The 21673-nt window shown below is 44.0% G+C and overlaps 1 protein-coding gene across 7 annotated transcripts in view; it reads right to left on the bottom strand.

Moving 5' to 3' along the window:
• LOC146494788 (paired box protein Pax-7-like) overlaps positions 1–1110 on the bottom strand; it is a 106096-nt gene extending 104986 nt beyond the window's left edge. For 2 of the 7 annotated variants that reach the window (XM_085145072.1, XM_085145075.1), the window contains exon 1: positions 460–1107. In XM_085145072.1, the coding sequence (XP_085001198.1) occupies positions 460–544 (85 nt within the window). In that variant the 5' untranslated portion in view covers positions 545–1107. Of the gene's footprint in view, positions 1–445 lie in introns of all 7 variants that reach the window. The other 5 variants (XM_085145078.1, XM_085145080.1, XM_085145073.1 and 2 more) reach the window with 5 other exon arrangements.
• Between the last annotated feature and the right edge of the window lie 20563 nt (positions 1111–21673).

Raw genomic sequence — 21673 nt, 5'->3', positions numbered from 1 at the left:
CGCGCGGATCTTGAAGCAATCCAAGTGCTGTAGAGACTGTCTCTGTTTTCTCTGGAATTTCTAGTCGTTTTCAATTCGCTGACAAAGTGGTCACTGGATGATTAAGTGTGCTTGTGACCGGGGCCTTTAATATTTAGCATAAGAATAATACAACGGAAATTGTATTAGCATAAGAATAATGCAACGTGGGCTTTTGGGGTTTTTTTTTGTGGGCGGGGGGGGGGGGGCACTTGCCTTTATTCATGCAATTGTGTTCAGTGCCAGTCCTTGCACACAAAGTTTACCCTGGAGTTGAGGCCTTAACTGTTAAGCACGCTGAAGGTCTTCTCACGTGCCTTTAATGTTTAATGCAGAATATTTGTTTGAATAATCTTCAAATTAAGCTCGCATTTTTTTCAGCCTCCGCACAAAATCTACCGGAGTCTGAGAGGCTGTTCAGGGCTACTGTCAAGCTCCTACCTTCCAGAGGGAATCCAGTGCGGGGATAGTTCTGTCCGGGAGCCGGGCGCATCATTCGTGGTACAGTTCCTGGCAAAGACGACATTGTAGCATTAAAAACAACAGAAAAGAAAATAAAAAAAGACAAGAGAAAAAAGAAAATAAAAGAAAAAAAGATGGACACGTTTAGATGTCCGATTCAAGAGTTGATTTGTTGGTCACACGCGTTCTGAGGATAAAAAGTGGCAGTCAGATCCAGCGTGGAGCAAAATCAAACAAACAAGCAAACAAACGAAAACGGCGGTTGGATGTTAAAATGTGAGCCCACAGCATTCAGGCACACGGGACTGCTGTGGAGCGGAGTCCTTACAATGCTATTGTGCTCGCAGTATACAGTTGTTCTGTCTGACATCAGTTTATTTTCTCCCGGAGAAGTCCGGACCAGGCGGACTGGAGAATGGGCGATTTTTCGCGAGAACCAATAGGTTCTTGGCGCTTTCTCTTATTTGAGGGGGAAAAGGCTCCAACAAGTTTCAGCAGCCAATGAGAACGAAGAACACACAAACGTACACACACACACATACCAAACCCACGATACACTCACACTGAAAATGCAGGCCTTAACACAGTCTTAGCACATCATCCACACCCGCACATCCGCCTGTACGTCACACTGGATGGACACAAAACACCAGCACCTGTCAAATACAAGCTACTGCAAGCCAGTGCAACTACTCTATAATGAACAGCTGCAGGCATTGACGTGTGCTGTGCTCACTCTTTCCTTTTATTTACAGCTGGGAAAAAAGACGTTTAAAGCAGTTTGAGCCCAACGCAGGAACACAAGCTAGTCCTCAAGGTTTGACACTTTTAGTCTTTAAGGTGAAAGTGTTTTCCATGTCTCATTTTCTGATCACGTTTTTCTAAAAGTTTGAAAAAAATAAATTAAATTGTGAAGCAGTGGCTGTCCTCTGAATGATGATAATAATAATAATAAAAACCTGAAAAGCTTAAAAAAAGGAAATACAAAAAATTGTGTAAGATTCTAAGTGAAGCATTCAAAAGCTCAACAGGATTTATATTAATCTATTTTAATTCAGATCAAAAAATTATAAATGTGTTAAATTCAATACACCCAGTGAGCTGAATGTGAGGAGATAAAGATAATCAATATTATATTATATTATTATATAATATATTATTATTCACTGAGTTGGAGATGCTCTGTATCTCACTGTACAGCTGTAAAGTGGCAATAAAGGCACTCTATTCTATTCTATTCTTTTCAATTTATTTACCCCTATTTATTCTGATGAATAAATGGCTACATATGGTTGTGTTTTTAATATATTCTTTATAATTAAAACTACATTTAAAAAAAAATTAGAATTAAAGTTTCAGTCCATACATAGATACATTCACACATAGAATTAATTGTCTAATTGATCAACTATATGATACAATAATAGACACAATTTTAGGGGTGATCAGCTCTTATTGTTTGACCAAGCAGACAAATCAGAAAAGTCTATCTTTTCTTAGAGCCCTGAAAGTCTCTTGCAAACATCGTGTTCTACTGAATCTCCTGAGACAAATCCTGAGAGAAAACGTGTCTTTTGAGAGATAAATGGTATTTAGAGTAAAGTAGAACTGTTGCATTACATGAGCTGCATTCGTAGGGATGTACTGCAAGAATGTACTATATACAATATTTGAAATTGTCAAATCAGCAGTCGTTATTCAAACTAGAGCTGAGAATTCCACAGATAGTGTTTGTATAAAATTATTTATTTTAAATTAATAGGTGTGTCTTTTTTCAAATTTATTTGTCACACTTTGTGGGTGTTATGATACCAGCAAAGCCTGAAAAGGCTACATAACATTAAAAACATCCTGAATGCAGAAGAGAAGGCTTCAAAGTGTTATAACAAAAAGTGAAACATTTGCTGTGGATTCAAAGTATTCTACCCTGTGATATCAGTGAAACTGTTCAACAGCTTTTTTGGGGGGGGAAGGAGCATTCCACAGTATATACAGATCTTTACTAAAGAAACATTATGAACTCTGGTTTAACTGTACATCCTTAGGATGTTTTCTGACACAGCTGAATTTAATTCAGTTCAGTGGTCCAGTTCACATAGCACCAAATCATAACAACAGACACCTCAAGATGCTTTACACTGTAGGAGCGGAGTAAGGTAAAGACTCTACAAAAATACACTAAAAACTGTGTTATTGTAGAAAACCCCAAAAATCATATGACCCCCTTTGAGCAAGCACTTGGCGACAGTGGGAAGGAAAAACTCCCTTTTAACAAGAAGAAACCTCCAGCAGAACCAGACTCAGAGAGGGGCAGCCATCAGAATCAGAATATTTTATTAATCCCTGGGGAAAAGCCATCTGCTACAACCAGAAGAGATTAATACTAATTAAAGATTAAATGCAGAGTGGTTAAATGCAGAGTGGTGTACACATAGTTAGTGGACAAAAAGGTGAGTTAAGAAGAAACACGCAATCTGGGAATCCCCCAGCAACCTGTTGCAGTGTAATTAAGGGAGGATTCTCGGTCACCTGATCAGCCCTAGCTTTATCAAAAAGGAAAGTTTTAAGCCTAATCTTAACATTCGAAAGAATGAATGTCTCCTGAAGTCTGTGAAGGTTCTCAGTCATCCAGGTCATCGTAGTCAAAGGACCTTGCAAAGAAAAGCGTCTGGACTTCTTTAAGTTACTTGAAGATGTTTCACCTCTCATCCGAGAAGCTTCTTCAGTTCTAAGGTCAAATGGTGGAGAGTCCCAGATATAAACCTAGTGGGAGTATCCCCCTACAGAGGGACAAAAGGACCCCCTGATGATCCTCTAATCGCCTGAGCCAAGGTGTGAAACTGGGTGTGGGTCCCAATCAGCCAGAGTTTCGGGTGAGTTCATTGTGAAACCTGGCCCCACCTTATCATGCGAATTCCTGAGGTCAGATGGCCCAGGATGTGAGTGGGCGTTAAGGCGTCTGGGGAGGGAACTCAAAACTGGATTATAGATGGCAGAGAGTTGGTGTCGTAAACCACCGCCTCTGTTCAAAGATGGTCGCTCACAGTGGACATAGATGGCTTCTTTCACTCCTCTTTCAAACCATCTGTCCTCTCAAATGTCTCCTGAATCCAAACTGGTTTCACACAAGAGGGGCCTGAAGGCTCTACCAATCATTCTACAGGGTGGGCCATTTATATGGATACACCGTAATAAAATGGGAATGGTTGGTGATATTAAAGTCCTCTTTGTGGCACATGAGTATATGTGAGGGGGCAAACTCCTCAAGATGGGTGGTGACCATGGTGGCCATTTAGAAGTCGGCCATCTTGGATACAACTTTTGTTTTTTCAATAGGAAAAGGGCCGTGTGACACATCAAACTTATTGGTAATGTCACAAGAAAAACAATAGTGTGCTTGGTTTCAACGTAACTTTATTCTTTCATGAGTTATTTACAAGTTTCTGACCACTTATAAAATGTGTTCAATGTGCTGCCCGTTGTGTTGGATTGTCAATGCAACCCTCTTCTCCCACTCTTCACACTCTGATAGAAATACCGCAGGAGAAATGCCAGCACAGGCATCCAGTATCCATAGTTTCAGGTGCTGTACATCTCTTATCTTCACACCATAGACAATTGCCTTCAGATGACACCAAAGATAAAAGTCTAAGGGGGTCAGATTGGAAGACCTTGGGGGCCATTCAACTGGCCCACGATGACCAATCCACTTTCCAGGAAACTGTTCATCTAGGAATGCTCGGCCCTGGCACCAATAATATGGTGGTGCACCATCTTGCTGGAAAAACTCAGCGAACGTGCCAGCTTCAGTGCATAAAGAGGAAAACACATCATCATGTAGCAATTTCAAATATCCAGTGGCCTTGAGGTTTCCATTGATGAAGAATGGACCCACTATCGTTGTACCCCATATACCACACCAAACCATCACTTTTGTTGGTCCAACAGTCTTGGAGGGATCCACCCAATGTGGGTTAGTGTCAGACCAATAGCGGTGGTTTTGTTTGTTAACTTCACCATTCACATAAAAGTTTTCCTCATCACTGAACAAAATCTTCTGCGTGAACTGAGGGTCCTGTTCCAATTTTTGTTTTGCCCATTCTGCAAATTCTGTGCACCGATCTGGGTCATCCTCGTTGAGATGCTGCAGTAGCTGGAGTTTGTAAGGGTGCCATTTGTGAGTAGCTAATATCCACCGAAGGGATGTTCGACTAATGCCACTCTCCAGTGACATGCGGCGAGTGCTACGCTGCGGGCTGTTGCTGAATGAAGCTAGGACAGCCACTGATGTTTCTTCATTAGTGACAGTTTTCTTGCATCCACATTTTGGCAAATCCAACACTGAACCAGTTTCACGAAACTTAGCAAGCAGTTTGCTAACTGTAGCATGTGAGATGGGTGGTCTCGTAGGGTGTCTTGCATTGAAATCTGCTGCAATGACTGCGTTTACCAGATATCAACACAATTTTGATCTGCTCCTCATGTGTTAACCTCTTTGACATGTCAATGGCTGTGAACAAAGTTACTTGTAAATAACTCATGAAAGAATAAAGTTATGTTGAAACCAAGCACACCATTTTTTTTCTTGTGACATTGCCAATAAGTTTGATGTGTCACATGGCCCTCTTCCTATTGAAAAAACAAAGGTTGTATCCAAGATTGCCAACTTCTAAATTGGCCACCATGGTCACCACCCAACTTGAGGAGTTTGCCCCCTCACATATACTAATGTGCCACAAAGAGGACTTTAATATCACCAACCATTCCAATTTTATTACGGTGTATCCATATAAATGGCCCACCCTGTACTTTTTAATACCCTAACCGTGTGAGTGTTTCATGCAGGGAGGGCAATCCAACCATTTGCATCATCCAGATGTTAGAGACAGGCTGGAGGGCAGAAATGAGGAGGTGTGTGAGTAGAGCCAGCAAAGCCTTTTGAGGTGAGTAGAGAGGGGAATCCAGCATTCAGGAAGCAGCTGCAGGTGAGGTGAGTAACGATACTAGATTGGTTAGCAGAGAACACAAGGAAGACACAAGGTACAGGAGCCAAGTTACCACCGTGGGGTAGCGGACGGTCAAGCAGAGAGTGGAAGTCAGCACCGTTCTTCAGTACTCCACGGCTGAATGCTGTTTGATGGTATGCAGATGGCCACAGCAGGTGAGGAATGGAACCCTGCCCTGAGGGTCAGACTAGGATGGTGTGTATTGTAGCATAAAGATGACACTCAATTTGTGGTCCAATGGACTATGAGAGTGAAACCTAAACATGCATTTTGAAGAACTACCCCCAGACAACCAACATGAACATTATTAACTGGCCTGGACTAGCCTTGAATCCCTTTGAAAATCTGTGGGTTGGAGTTTGAGATTCGGCTGGGATAGCTCAGGAGCCGTGTCTGAGACTTGTTAAAAAATGTTAACAAATAACTGCAGGTTGTTATCCAGAAAAAAGGATACATAAATTACTTTTTTTTAAAAGATAGGAAGCTGCTGTGGCTCTAGCTGCTGGTGCCGGGTCTTGCGGATTGCACACCTGGCATTCGCCTAGGGTTTTGCAGCCGGCTGTTCCCCTGGCACATTGCTCACGGTCTTGCGGGTTCACTCGGCCAGTGGGTCCTTGCTGAGGTTCGCCTGGCTAGTGAGTTCTTTAAATATTGTGGGTGTCTCTCTGTTCCCGAGGTCTTGCAATTTCGCTGCTGCCTACGAGTTGCTGCTGCAGGCTGTGTTCCCCTGGCATATTCCCTGGGGTTCACCAGTTTACGTGCCAGTCAAACCTCGCTGTGTGTGATATGTCAGCTGGCAAGTGAGAATTCTCCAGCCTGCAGTGTCGGCTTCCTGCATATTGCCCACATGTTGTGAGTTTACGTGGCCAGCAGGGGCCCACTGGGGTGGCTGTATCTCAGGAGCTAAAGCAGGGCATCTACTGATCGGATGGTTGGTGATTCGATCCCTGGCACCTCCAGTCTGCATGCCAAGTATCCTTGGGCAAGATACTTACCTCAAGTTGCTCTCCGATGCATCCATCGGAGTGTGAATGTACTTATAGAGAAAGTGCTTGTGGAATGGGTGTGACTGGGTGAATGTGGCAGGTTGTATAGACCGCTTTGAGTACTCCGGGAGATTAGAAAAGCACTATATAAGAATCAGTCCATTTACCATTACCATTTACCACTCGGTAGCTCAGTAACCTAAGCTTCCTTCTGTACACGAGTGTCTCGCTTGTGAGTTCACTCCTGCTTTACCCCAAGTGTCTAAGCACTTCACAGAGTTCAACATGAGAACTAAAAAGGCGGGGGGACTTATCTGGTGGCTGGAGGGTTGAGTGTGTTTTTCTAGGTTCGGTTGGCTCCGCCCCCTTGTTATACCAGCGTATAGCAGTCCTCAGCGTCGCAGCGGAGCTGCTGGCCGCCTCCACCCATCAGGCTACGCTGATGAAGGAGCAAGTCATAGCTACTGCCCATATGGAAAAGAAATAGTAAAAACTTATAAAAGACTTGCATAAGATGTGTGCCTACTTCATATAGTGAATCATATAAGGCTTATATGATTTACTCATGAAAGTGGCCACTTTCTCATTACTTTCAAATATTGTTTTAGTAAGTATCCAAAACATACAAGTTTCATTTATATAATTTTTCAAGGGATCTTATGTCTGTTTTCACTCTTGTATGCTTTTCATACAAGTTTCACACAAGACAGTTACAAACTTTATAAGATTTATATATATCTTTTCCATATGGGTGGTAGCTCCCTGGCCTTGCTCTGGGTGGCAGGCCACCTCCTTTGTCTGTCCCAGTCCCAGCTCCAGCTGGACAACCAGGAGTGCCTGCTGAGGCTGCCAGTTGACCCCTCTGCCATGTTTGGCAGGGTGCAACCCAACTCCTGCAACAGGCTTGGGACAGCTCTGTTGCCCAGGAGATGGCAAGCAGCCCGAGCAGGAGCACTGTAAGTTCTAGGGAGCCCAAGGGTTCCACGCCTCAACTGGAACCTGCTCCTGAGGTACCAGCTGCCCTGGGGATCTCAGGCCCCAGCTGGAGGCCTTTCGCAGGTGCAGCATCTGCACACAGGGAAAACCCCTGTGTTTGCTGCAGGCTGTGTTCCCCTGGGAACATGCCCGGTGCAACTCACTCAGACCAGTCTTGCATCTGGCAGATTGATGCCTCTGCCTGTCTGTCAGGGCCTTAACCAAGGTGGCCAAGGTCACATAAGCGCTCACTCAGCTCTCACTCAGAGAACCAAGGTTACAGTGTAACCGTACATTAAATGTTTGTCCTTATTAGGATATGGATTCGTGTTGGTGTGTAGAACTGGCAATTATTTGACAGTGTGTTTCAGATCATTTTATGGAGTATTATTCCAGAGCTTTAGTTTTGTTTATTTGGTAGACTGACTTTGGATACTATAGTAATCTTGTATTTTGAATTCAATTACTTTTGCAGTCCAGTCTCTCTTCATGATTTCAGCTGGCTACTTTGTTTTCTTTCTTTCAGTTTATCATGCTGGCCTTATGTTCCCTTTTTCTGTGTCTGTCACCATGTTTGATGTTCCTATGTTTAATTACTTTTACTTTTATTTACATAGTCTCTGGTGTTGATTGTGCTGTATTTAATTATGCTTTCTTTGTCTTGTTTTCTGTGTCCCCTGGTGTTTCCCAATTCCTTAATTACCTTATTGTATTATTAGTCTTTGTCTTCCCAGAGTTCTTTGTCATAGAGGTTAAGAGGTTGCAGGTGTGGAAAGCGAAATTCTTTTCAAATAGTTTTGGCTATTTGATTGTGGTATTGGTTGTCTTAACAGCTCAGGAAGAAGGTGACTGGACTTGTTTAAAATTTTTAAATTGATAAAAAAAAAAAAAAGCAAGATATCCTCTTGCCTTTTTTCAAGTACTTAAGACTACCATGATCCAAGAGATTGTTAACCTACACCTTGGATAAGGGACTGAATCAGGGCAGATGGCAACAACTGGATTGTGAATGGACAGGAGAGTGCAGACAAGACTGATAGAGCCAGTAAATCCAATTACTAGTTTAATTTAAGTAATATGACTTTTGTTTAAAAGTGTGGTAGAACGTATTATTATATTAATTATGGAATAAAAGTACAAAACTTTTCACATAAAATTACATTAAAAAAAAACCCCTAATAACTAATAACAGTACTTTTTGTAACGTTAGGCCTGATTAATGATATTAGTTATTAGTAGTGTTTGACCATATTATTAGGTTATTTAATTGTTTTTACACATTTAATTTATTCATCCATCCATCTTCTTCCGCCTTATCCGGGGCCGGGCAGCAGCCTAAGCAGAGAAGCCCAGACCTCTCTCTCCCCAGCCACCTCCTCCAGCTTATCCGGGGAACACCAAGGCGTTCCCAGGCCAGCCAAGAGATATAATCTCTCCAGCGTGTCCTGGGTCTGCCCTGGGGCCTCCTCCCGGTGGGACATGCCCGGAACACCTCACCCTGGAGCTGCCCAGGAGGCATCCTTGTCAGATGCTCGAACCACCTCAACTGGCTCCTTTCGATCTGGAGGAGCAGCGGCTCTACTCTGAGCCCCTCCCAGATGGCTGAACTTCTCACCCTATCTCTAAGGGAGAGGCCAGCCACCCTTCGGAGGAAGCTCATTTCTGCCGCTTGTATCTGCGATCTCGTTCTTTCGGTCACTACCCACAGTTCGTGGCCATAGATGAGGGTAGGGACGTAGATCGACTGGTAAATTGAGAGCTTCACTTTTGCACTCAGCTCCCTCTTCACCACGACGGACCGGTGCAGCGTCCGCATCACCCTCTCCATGAATCGCTACCTTATCGTGGTGGAGGGGTTTGTGTGTCCCAGGGATCCCAGGGGCTATGTTGTCTGCAGAGGTGGGTAGTAACGAGTTACATTTACTCCGTTACCTTTACTTGAGCAAGTTTTTGAAAAAAATGTAAAGTAACTTTTAAAGTAACTTTTTTCACATGACCAGTTTGAAACTGTGGCGGGCAGAGCGGCCCAATGTTTCAAAGTAGCGGACACACGGAAAGAAGAAACATGAAAACATGGCAGAGTCTACGCTAGAGCTGAAGACGATGAACAGCATTTTCCTCACATACAAAGAATGTTTAGCTTAAAAGCAGTACAAAAGAACAGCTATGTCTGCAGTGTCGGTGTCTTCAGTGAGAGCCTTAACAAACCAACTTTTCAGTGTGAAACAACTCAACTCGTGTAACCTGAGGAAACGGTAAGTTTTCTCTAAATATCTTTTTAGCTGTGGTTAGCTGGATGTCAGCCTTATGTTACAGCAGCTGTGTCGAGCTCGAGCTGCGAGTCATATTTTCGGCGCTACGTTGTAGTGAGATAAGTTTGTGGGTGTTTTGTGCAGCTTCAGCTGTCTTTTTAACTGCTCGCTGGTTAGCTAGCATGAGCTATAAGCTAACAGCTAGCCTGGTTAATGACGCTAGAGTTCCATGCACATGCAAACAGCTCGTCTCTACTGCTTTAACTGTTAAAACAGAAGGCAATACTGCAGGTGACAGGGTTTATTATGTGAAACAGCAGCTTGTTTAGTTTAAACAGTCTGCATTAAGCTGGGCAAACACTGTCCGATTTTTTTCAGTCACGTTATTCAGCTCCTGCTCAAACTGTACAATTAAATTGCAGGGGTTAGAAGTTCATAGGTCACAATGCAGGGTCTCACACTATACGGCCTGATGCTCTGATGCGACCTGAGTGCTCAAACTGCTCATACACAATCTGTCCCTCGCTCTCCCTCTCTGTCTTTTACTCACACAGACACACACACACACACACACACACACACCATCAACTTTGCTAAATTACTAATGAAAAACATTGACCAGGCAGCTGTGATTGAGTAGCAATGTCCATCCAACTCTTTTCGTGGTTGTTGTAGTCGTGATAATTTTGTGAGGCCACATTGAAAAGCCTCAGATACGGAAGCGTAGAGCTGCCACCCAGGCAAAAGAAAAATAGAGCCATATCACGTTATAACATGAAAAGTATATTGTTCAAACAATATACTTTTCATGTTTGTACAATATACTATCATGTTAGTACAATATACCTTTCATGTTTGAACAATATAATATCACGTTTTTACAATATACATAATTATCACGTTCGTGCAATATAAATATTATATTGTACAAACGTGGTATTATATTGTTCAAACGTGAAAAGGTATATTGCACGAACATGAAAAGTATATTGCTACTCGAGTAGTCTTTTCGCCAAGTACTTTTTTACTCTTACTTGAGTAACTTTTTTGACTACTACTTTTCACTTTTACTTGAGTAATAATATTTTAAAGTAATGCTACTCCTACTTGAGTACAATTTTTGGATACTCGACTCACCTCTGGTTGTCTGGGGGCTTTTGCCCGCTGGTAGGGTCTCCCATGGCAAATTGGTCCTGGGTGAGGGACCAGACCAAGAGCGATTCAGAAGACCCTTATGAGAAAAACATTGAGGGAAAGTTTACCCTGCCCGGGATAGGGTTACCGGGGCCCCGCCCTGGAGCCAGGCCCGGGCGAGTGTCTGGTGGCCGGGCCTTAGTCCATGGGGCCTGGCCGGGCACAGCCCGAAAAGGGGACATGGGACCATCCTCCCGCAGGCCCACCACCTGCAGGAGGCGCCGTAGGGGTTGGGTGCATTGTGTGCTGGGCAGCGGCCAGGAGCGGAGGCCCTGGCGGACTTATCCCCAGCTACCAAGACTGGCAATTGGAACATGGAATGTTACCTCTCTGGTGGGGAAGGAGCCTGAGTTAGTGCATGAGGTTGAGAGGTACTGGCTAGATATAGTCGGGCTCACCTCTATGCATGGCTTGGGCTCTGGAACCAGTCTCCTGGAGAGGGGCTGGACTCTGTCTCAGTCTGGAGTTGCCCCTGGTGAGAGGTGGCGGGCTGGGGTAGGTATTCTAATATCCCCTCGGCTTGCTGCCGGTACGTTGGGGTTCTTCCCGGTGGATGAGAGGGTTTGTTCCCTGCGCCTTAGGATCGGGGAACGGGTCCTGACTGTCATCCACGCTTATGCGCCGAGTGGCAGTTCAGTACCCAGTCTTATTAGAGTCCCTGGGTGGGGTGCTGGAAGGTGCTCCACCAGGAGACTCTGTTGTCCTACTGGGAGACTTCAACGCTCACGTGGGTAATGACAGCGAGACCTGGAGGGGCGTGATTGGGAGGAACGGCCTCCCTGATCTGAACCCGAGCGGTGTTTTGTTATTGGACTTCTGTGCAAATCACAGTTTGGCCATAACGAACACCTTGTTCGTACATGAGAGTGTCCATAAGTGCACGTGGCACCAGGACGCTCTAGGCCGCAGGTCGATGATCGATTTTGTAATCGTATCACCAGACCTGGACACTCGGGTAAAGAGAGGGGCTGAGCTGTCAACTGATCACCACCTGGTGGTGAGTTGGATCAGGTGGCGGGGGAGGACGCTAGACAGACACGGTGCACCTAAATGCATAGTGTGTGCTGGGAACGCCTAGCAGAGGCCCCAGTCCGCAAGATCTTCAACGCACACCTCCGGCAGAGCTTCAACAGCATTCCGAGGGAGACTGGGGACATTGAGTCCGAATGCTCCATGTTCAGCATTTCCATTGCGAAGCTGCTGCATTGAGCTGTGGCCGCAAGGTGGTTGGTGCCTGTCGTGGTGGTAATCCCCGAACCAAATGGTGGATACCAGAGGTGAAGGAAGCCACCAGTCTGAAGAAGGAGTCCTATCAGACTTGGTTAGCCTGTGGGACTTCGGAGGCAGTTGACTCAGGCAGGCTAAGCGGAATGCGGCTTGGGCAGTGGCTGAAGCAAAATCTCGAGTGTGGGAGAAGTTCGGAGAGGCCATGGAAAAAGACTTTCGGACTGCCTCGAAGAGATTCTGGCAAACCGTCAGGCGTCTCAGGAGGGGAAAGCGGTGCTCTACCTGCACTGTGTATAGTGCTGGCGGTGCGCTGCTGACTTCGACTGAGAAAATTGTCGGGCGGTGGAAGGAATACTTCGAGGACCTCCTTAATCCCACTGACACGGGTTCCAAGGAGGAAGCAGAGTCTGGGGATGACGGGGATGACCCGCCAATTTCCAGGGGCGAGGTCACTGAGGCAGTTAAACAACTCCTTGGTGGCAGAGCCCCTGGTGTGGATGAGGTCCGCCCCGAGTTCCTGAAGGCTCTGGACGTTGTAGGGCTGTCCTGGTTGACACGCCTCTACAATGTTGCATGGAGATCAGAGGCAGTACCCCTGGACTGGCAGACCAGGGTGGTGGTCCCCATCTTTAAGAAGGTGGACCAGAGGGTGTGTTCCAACTACAGGGGGATCACACTCCTCAGCCTCCCTGGGAAAGTGTATGCCAGGGTGCTGGAAAGGAGAGTTCGTCCACTAGTTGAACCTCAGATACAGGAGGAACAATGTGGTTTTCATCCTGGTCGCGGAACACTGGCCCAGCTCTTTATCCTCTCAAGGATACTTGAGGGTGCATGGGAGTTTGCCCAACCAGTCTACATGTGTTTTGTGCACTTGGAGAAGTCATTCGACCGTGTCCCTCAGGGTGTCCTGTGGGAGGTGCTGCGGGAGTATGGGGTGTCTGAGCCATTGCTACGGGCCATTCGATCCCTGTACAACCGTTGCAAGAGCTTGGTTCGCATTGGCGGCAATAAGTCAGACTCGTTCCCGGTGGGTGATGGGCTCCGCCAGGCCTGCCCTTTGTCACCGATTCTGTTCATAATTTTTATGGACAGGATTTCTAGGCGCAGCCAAGTGGCGGAGGGCTTTCACTTAGGTGGCCTCAGAATCTCATCTCTGCTTTTTGTGGATGATGTGGTTCTGTTGGCTACATCGAGTGATGGCCTCCAGCTCACACTGGAACGGTTCACAGCCGAGTGTGAAGCAGCGGGAATGAGGATCAGCACCTCCAAATCTGAGGCCATGGTTCTCAGCCGGAAAAGGGTGCGCTGACCCGGTGCCCACTCTGGGTCAGGGATGAGTTCCTGCCCCAAGTGGAGGAGTTCAAGTATCTCGGGGTCTTGTTCACGAGTGATGGGAGAAGGGAGCCGGAGATTGACAGACGGATTGGTGCTGCGGACGCAGTGATGCGGACACTGCACCGGTCCGTCGTTGTGAAGAGGGAGCATTTAATTTATTATTATACTAATATTTTCTGTATTTTATTTACTGAATATTTCTGTATTTTTATGTGATAGTAAATTTTCATTATTTTACAGTTTTCTCTGGCAACCCAGCTGCCTGAATATTCCTGTTGTTTTACAGAATTTTCTTTACAGCTCATATAACAAAGCCCTTGTAGAATGATTAATACCACAAAGAACCATCCCATGACTAGGACTTGTACCACTCAGCATTTCCTTAACTGTCTCCCATCCCAATTCATTAATTCCAAGGAATTTTTCTGCAGCCTTCCCAATCATGTTGATTTTTTTTTTTTTTATCACAGTTTTGTTTTGTCAGTTTGGGCTGTGCAGTTTTTTTTACATCCATCATAAAATAACACAAAATCAACCTTGTCTAGCCCTAACCATTGTGTAGAATGGAATAAAGTTAGGGTTTTGAATGAGAGACAATGAGGTAACTATTATTAACTACTACAGTCCATGTAAAATACTTGCTTGTTGATATAGTGAAGGCTGTTGATGGAAAATAATATGGTGTGGAGTTGTCAATGCAAATAGCACGCTGTGGAGACGTAGAGGATTTTTGGCCATTTTCTGGAGTAGGAAAGGTACTAGGTATAATAGTTTACTAAATACAGAAGTTGGAAGTATTGCTATTTGCAAAATTTAACAATAATCAAAGTAGAGAGCACAGAGATTGGACCTTGGAAGAATAAACTGGGAAAAGTTTAGTTAAAAAGTGTTAAGTAAGTGAAATGTGAAGAATTTCTTTGGGACAATATAAGTGTAGCCAAATCTTTTATGTGCCTTGGTGGAATGAGTAAATAGAATAGAATAGAATAGAGGGGGCGCTCGTGTGCAGCTATGGAGTAGACGTGTTTTCTGTGCTCTCCGTGCCTTCCACTCATAAAGTTGCACTTTAAGTTTATTTCTAGCTGGGTACTTTTAAAATCTGTTTCGCGGACTGTCGGAGCCGATCTTTTGTCATCATGCCGAAGAAAGATGAGACCCAGAGGGATACGTCCAAGGCGAGCCAGTCGGCGGCAGGTAATGATGCCATATTAGCGACTATCGCTAACCATGGAGCTGAGCTTTCCAAAATAACCTCGCTCGTGGACGGGTTGAAGAAGTCAGTTGAGGGCCGTCTCGATGCAATTGATGCAACGCTAACTTCTCTCCAGAAGAAATATCATGAGTCTGAGCGCCGGTTTGAGGACCTTGATGAAGCTATGTCCGCTAACGATAGCCGATTAGCAACGCTGGAAGCATCGTGCAAAGAGCTACAGGTGGCTAACACCCTCCTCAAAGCTAAAGTCAACGACCTGGAGGGGCGCTCTCGCCGACTCAACGTGAGGATTGTGGGAGTTAAGGAAGGGGATGAGAAAGGCAGCCCTACCGACTTCGTTGCTAACCTACTTCCAGAGCTTTTGGGTCATGAGAACTTCAGCAGGCCGATAAAAATAGACCGTGCCCACCGTAGCCTGAGACCGAAGCCACAGCCCAATGAACGGCCACGTGTCATCATCGCTAAAGTCCACAACGACCGGGATGTGTTTGACATACTACGACTCAGCAGGCAAAGGTCTCCTTTGCTGTACCGCGGAGACAGAGTTTCCATTTTTCCTGATTACACTGCGGAGGTCTCGGCGCAGCGGCTGGCCTTTGGTGGTGTGAGGAAGCGGCTGACCGACGCCGGTGCTAAGTGCTCTCTTCGCTTTCCTGCAAAGCTCCAAGTCGAATATAATAACACATCGAAGACTTTTATGTCGCCGGAGGAAGCTGCACGGTTTGCTGACTCCATTGGCTCTGCAAATGACTAATAATTCACAATTGACTTACTAATTTCAAGACATGTTTACATATTTGCGCATTTTCTGCAGTAATGTTCTCTACCCAGCTATGTTGAATGTTTTGATCCAACATCTTTGTCCTCAGTTGATCAATGCGCAATATAAAGGTTTTTTGGTGCGCATACTGTGATTTACATACCTAGAGTACATTTCTTTCCCGCACTGAAACGGTGTACAGTGCCTATTTTGCTTATTGGGCTTTGCTTCTACAGTATTTGTGTTACGTTCTGATATTTGGAATATGCATATGTTTCTGTATGCTCTATCTCATTTCTGCATATTTGCAGTTTTGTTGCACCGGTTAAAAAGTTTTATATCCATCTAAATATTTGAGTTGGATCTTTCGTACTTTGTGCACAATTTTATTTTTTATGTTTGTTAAATAGATTATATGTGGGGCGCACGGGGCTCCACGGTAGTTTTTGAGTATTAGCGTTCAGTCAGGCTGGCCCTGGTTCCCGGCTGCCTCCCTGCTGGATATTGGGGGTGTTCCGCTTTCTTTTTTCTGCGGTTTGTGGGGTGGGTTGTGGGTGGGTGGGAGGGTGTCTACATGTTTCTAAATATGTGTCGTTTTTGTTTTTTTGATGTAAGTGCCAGCTCTTTATTTGTCAAATGTCAAAGCCTTCATTTTGTCCTTCCACATCGTCGTACATCATCCACTCACTTAAGCTTGGGATGAGCCACATCACTTTTACGACCTGGAATTGTCGGGGTATGGGCAAAGCTCTTAAACGTGGTAAAGTATTTTCGCATTTAAAATCTCTGTCATCTGATATAATTTTTTTACAGGAGACCCATATCCGACCTTCAGAGCAGAGGCGATTAAGATCGGTATGGGTGTCACAGGTGTACCAGTCCGCCTTTTCTTCCAGGGCAAGAGGGGTTGCCATTCTTGTTCGCAGAACTATTCCTTTTATATTCAAAACTCAGATATGTGATCCAGGTGGGAGGTTCATACTTGTTACAGGTACGGTCAACTCCACCCCTGTAGTCCTCTTGAACATCTATGCCCCTAACTTTGACAACCCTGACTTCTTTAGTAAAATATTCAATCTTGTCTCACAATACAATGACCATAATATCATTATCGGTGGTGATTTTAATTGTTATTTCGATCCATTGTTGGATAGATCCTCTGCGTCCCTGGCCCCAACCTTGAGAGCTGTTTCTGTACTCAATACTCTTACTAAATCTTTGGACTTGGTTGACATTTGGAGGCACCAGCATCCGTTGGAAAAGCAATACTCTTTCTTCTCCCCTGTCCATGGCAGTTTCAGTAGAATTGACTATTTTCATATTGATTCCAGGCTTATTTCGAAAGTGGTTAGTTCCACTTATCACAGTATTTTAGTTTCGGACCACGCACCTCTCTCAACGGTAATTGACTTTAACCTATATACCCCCCAATACAATTGGAAATTTAACCCCTCTTTATATCTAAATGACTCTTTTACGGTTTACCTATCTACTAAAATCGCAGAATTTTTACAATTCAATGATAATGGTGCAGTTTCAGACTCGGTTTTGTGGGAGTCCTTTAAAGTCGTTATTATAGGTCATATTATTGCTTATCAAGCTTCTCAGAAAAGGGACAAACTCAGGCTGCGTACTAATATTGAGGCAGAGCTGGCTGTGTTGGAGGAGAAGTATCACGACACCGGGGCTGCTGACACACTTGGTACCATTCTCAAATTGAAATATGACTACAACCACATGTTGGGGGAGCAGGTCATGAATTGTATTCGTAGATTAAAACAGAAGCATTTTGAGCTTGGTGAAAAGGCTGACAAGGTGCTTTCCAGACAGCTGAAGGGCATTCAAGCTGATAGGGCGATACACAGAATTCTCTCTTCAACTGGCCAGTTGTTGTCTGATCACAAGCAGATAAATGACAGATTTAGCAGTTTTTATTGTCAGTTATATACGTCTAGTACCACGGCCACAGTTACTGAAATCACTAATTTTCTTAATGCTTTAGACATCCCGACTCTTCCTGAGGCTGCACGGGGCTTACTCGATACAGACTTTACGCTGGAGGAAATTAGAAATGCAATCTGCTCCTTTCCTAACGGAAAGGCTTGTGGTCCGGACGGTTTTGGGATAGAGCTTTATAAGACACATATTGACGTTATCGCTCCTCTGCTACTTCGGATGGTAAATTGCGCAGTGTTAAACGGCTCATTCCCTCATTCTTTCTACGATGCCCATATATGTCTCCTCCTGAAAAAAGACAGAGACGAAACTAATGTTTCATCCTATCGTCCCCTAAGTCTTCTCAACTCAGACCAAAAAATAATTGCTAAAGTCCTAACCAACCGGTTAAATAAGCATATAGGCTCTTTAATTCATCCTGACCAATCGGGTTTTATCCCCAATAGATTCTCTTTTTCTAATACTAGATGTCTCTTAAATGCAATGTACTCAACGACACTGCCCAATTCTGCGGTGATTTCACTTGATGCCCAGCAGGCTTTTGACCAGGTGGAATGGAGTTATTTGTTTGCTACTCTTGAAAAATTTGGTTTCGGGTCGAATTTTTTGAATATGATTAAGTTGCTTTACGCTTGCCCTCGTTCCTCGGTCCTTACCAACCATGAGAGGTCGCTCCCGTTCCTCTTACACCGTGGGACAAGGCAGGGTTGTTGCCTCTCTCCAATGCTTTTTGCTTTAGCTCTTGAGCCGTTGGCCATTGCCATCAGAGCCAATTCCCATATCTCTGGTATAAATTGTGGCGCGTCAGAGTACACCATCAGTCTGTATGCGGATGATATCATATTGGCTCTTTCAGACTTAAAGATCTCCCTTCCTCCACTTCTTGAGCTGATTGACAGCTTTGGCCACCTATCAGGGTTCACCATAAATTGGAAGAAGTCTGTTCTTATGCCGCTGTCGTCTGGTCTGGGCCCTGATTTCCTGTCGCGTTTGCCCTTTAAGGTCTCCCAGGATTATTTTTCATACCTGGGTATTAACATCCCTAGGAACTCAAAACTCCTCTTCAGGCTTAATTATTTGGTTCTAACTCATGAGCTCAAGTGTATGATAGATAAATGGAAACATCTCCCACTTTCAATGATTGGCCGTATCAATATAATCAAAATGGTTGTGCTCCCTAAATTCACGTACCTATTCCAGAACGTTCCTATTTTTCTCAGGTCTTCCTTTTTCAAAGCGTTGGATGCCATTATCATGCCTTTTGTTTGGGCCTACAAGCCCCCTCGCATCTCGAAGTCTCACTTGCAAAAGCCCTCGGACGAGGGTGGTCTGGGCCTTCCAGTTTTCAGACATTATTACTGGGCCTGTAATGCCAGAGCCTGGGTCTTCTGGAATCTGCCTATAGTTGGTGGGGCTGTGGGATGCGGGTCCAGCCCTAAATGGCTCGAATTGGAGCTTAGCACTGCTATCGAGCACACTGGAGCATCCTTGCCAGCTATCTTATTCTCTAAATCGATTATTAAAAGTACACGTGATGACTTTATTCTTTGCAACTCCATAAAAATATTGAATCAAATTAAGAGAATCTTGAACCTCCCGGTAGTGTCAACTTTTGCCCCGATCTGCCACAATCCTAGCTTTACGCCTAGTACGATGGATGCTGCTTTCAAACAATGGCCTGTCAAAGGATTGATTGCTATAAAGGATCTTTATATTGACAATCATTTTGCCTCTTTTGCTCAGCTTCAGACAAAGTACAATCTCCCTACAAGTCATTTTTTTTCGGTATTTACAAATTAGGAATTATGTCAAGCAAGCATTCTCAAATTTAGATACCATCCCCATACAGCATGTCTTTTACAATATAATGAACGAACCTCCCACCTCAAAACACTTAATTTCTCGGTTTGTTAACCTTTTTTCTTCGGCACCCCCCTCTTGCCATATTAAAGAGGCTTGGACAAGGGACACTGGTTTGGTTATCACTGACGATTTATGGGCTGAAGTGTTAAGCCGGATAAAACTATGCTCTGTTAACGCCCGGCTTCAGTTAATTCAATTTAAGGTTGTCCATAGACTGCACTATTCCAAAACCAAATTGAACAAGATTTTTCCTAACGTTTCCCCCAAATGTGATAAATGTAAACTTGTGGACGGTACTCTTGGCCATCTTTTTTGGTCCTGTTCTACGCTTACAGCCTTTTGGACTAGTATTTTTAGTTTCTATAGCACTGTTTACGATTGGCAACTGTATCCTGACTGTCTTATGGTGATCCTGGGCTGCTCCAGTGACTCCTTGGCACTTCCCTTTGCTGTTCAACAGGCCCTCATGTTTGGTATGGTGATTGCCAAACGTCTGATTCTGGGGGAGTGGAAATCTGCCTCCCCTCCCTGCTTCAAGAGGTGGCTCGAGGAGATGGTCTCCTGTTTATACCTGGAAGAAATTTGGTTCTCTACATCTGATTCCATGGAGAAGTTCAGGATGATATGGGGGCCCTTTATAAACCACATTAAGAAGGACAGTTCACGCCCTGGGTCCTGAACACGTTGTTTTAACTGCTTTCCCATGCCCATAACTGTTATTGCATAATTGTTATCGGCTCCTCCTAGCGCTCTTGTGAATTTGATTTTGTGGATTGGACTCACTGGATTGTGAGTTGTTTGACATGTATACCAGTTGCTTTTTTTTCCCTCTCTCTGCTGTCTTAATAAGTGCTGGCCGTGTACCCTGTTGTGGGGTTTGTTGCTGTGTTTTGTTTTTGTTTTTTGTTTTTTTGTTTGTTTGTTCTTGTGTTTTGTTTTTGATTTTTTTTGTTGTTGTTATTGTCATTATTGTCTGTGTCCTTCTGTCCCGCTGTTTGTGAATGTGTAAAAATTTTGAAACTTGCATAAATAAATACATTAAAAAAAAAAAAGAATAGAATAGAATAGAATAATCCTTTAATTGTCCCACAAGGGGAAATTTGGTTGTATCAGCAGCAAAAAACACACACATATACAAAAAGAACAGGACACAGAACAGAAAACACATTTTTTTTTACATATTTACATCATGGACAATAGTTACCAGAGCAGAGTACAGTACAGTTGTTAGAATTAGCGTACAGATAGTGTGCAAACAGAGCAGGATACTGAAAGATGTTTAAATAGTTAAGAATATTTAGAATAATTAGAAAAGTGCAGATTGTGTATTGTACCTGTGCATTAAAAAGTAGACATGTAACTTCCAATAAGTTAGTGTATATATAAGCCGAGAAAAGTAATGTGCAGTTATAACAGTAGAAGTTGTTACAGCACTGATGTAAACATCTATGTTTGTTGGGAGCAGTTTTGAAAAGCACAAACGAACAGAAACAGAGCATTTAGACAGCTGAAAAAGCACCACTTGATAGAGGCACTGATTCACTGTCTTAAAGACATAAAGACCTGGATGGCCACTAACTTTCTGCTTCTTAATTCAGGTAAAATTGAGGTTATTGTACTCAGCCCTGAAAATCTTAGAAATATGGTATCTAACCAGATTCTTACTCTGGATGGCATTACTTTGGCCTCCAGTAACACTGTGAGCAACCTTGGAGTCAATTTTGACTAGGATATGTCCTTCAATGCACATATTAAACAAATATGTAGGACTGCTTTCTTCCATTTATGCAACATCTCTAAAATTAGAAATTTCTTGTCTCAGAGTGACGCTGAAAAACTAGTTCATGCATTTATTACTTCCAGGCTGGACTACTGTAATTCATTATTATCAAGATGTCCTGAAAACTCAGTGAAAAGCCTTCAGTTAATCCAAAATGCTGCAGCAAGAGTACTGACAGGGACTAGAAAGAGAGAGCAGATTTCTCCTGTATTGGCTTCCCTTCATTGGCTCCCTGTTAAATCCAGAATTAAATTCAAAATCCTGCTTCTCACATACAAGGTCTTGAATAATCAGGCCCCATCTTATCTTAATGACCTTGTAGTACCATATCACCCTATTAGAGCACTTTGCTCTCACACTGCAGGCTTACTTCTTGTTTCTAGAATATTTAAAAGTAGTATGGGAGGCAGAGCCTTCAGTTTTCAGGCCCCTCTTCTGTGGAACCAGCTTCCAGATTGGATTTGGGAGAAGGACGCTATCTCTACTTTTAAGATTAGACTTCAAACTTTTCTTTTTCCTAAAGCATATAGTTAGGGCTGGATCAGGTGACCCTGAATCCTCCCTTAGTTATGCTGCAATAGGTGTAGCCTGCTGGGGGATTCCCATGATACATTGAGTTTTTCCTTTTCAGACACCTTTCTCACTC

The sequence above is a fragment of the Neolamprologus multifasciatus genome, chromosome 20 (genome assembly GCF_963576455.1).
Source record: "Neolamprologus multifasciatus chromosome 20, fNeoMul1.2, whole genome shotgun sequence".
NCBI classification, from domain to species: Eukaryota; Metazoa; Chordata; class Actinopteri; order Cichliformes; family Cichlidae; genus Neolamprologus; species Neolamprologus multifasciatus.
The sequence above is the reverse complement of the archived record's forward strand: the minus strand, read 5'-3'. Positions and strand labels throughout refer to the sequence as shown.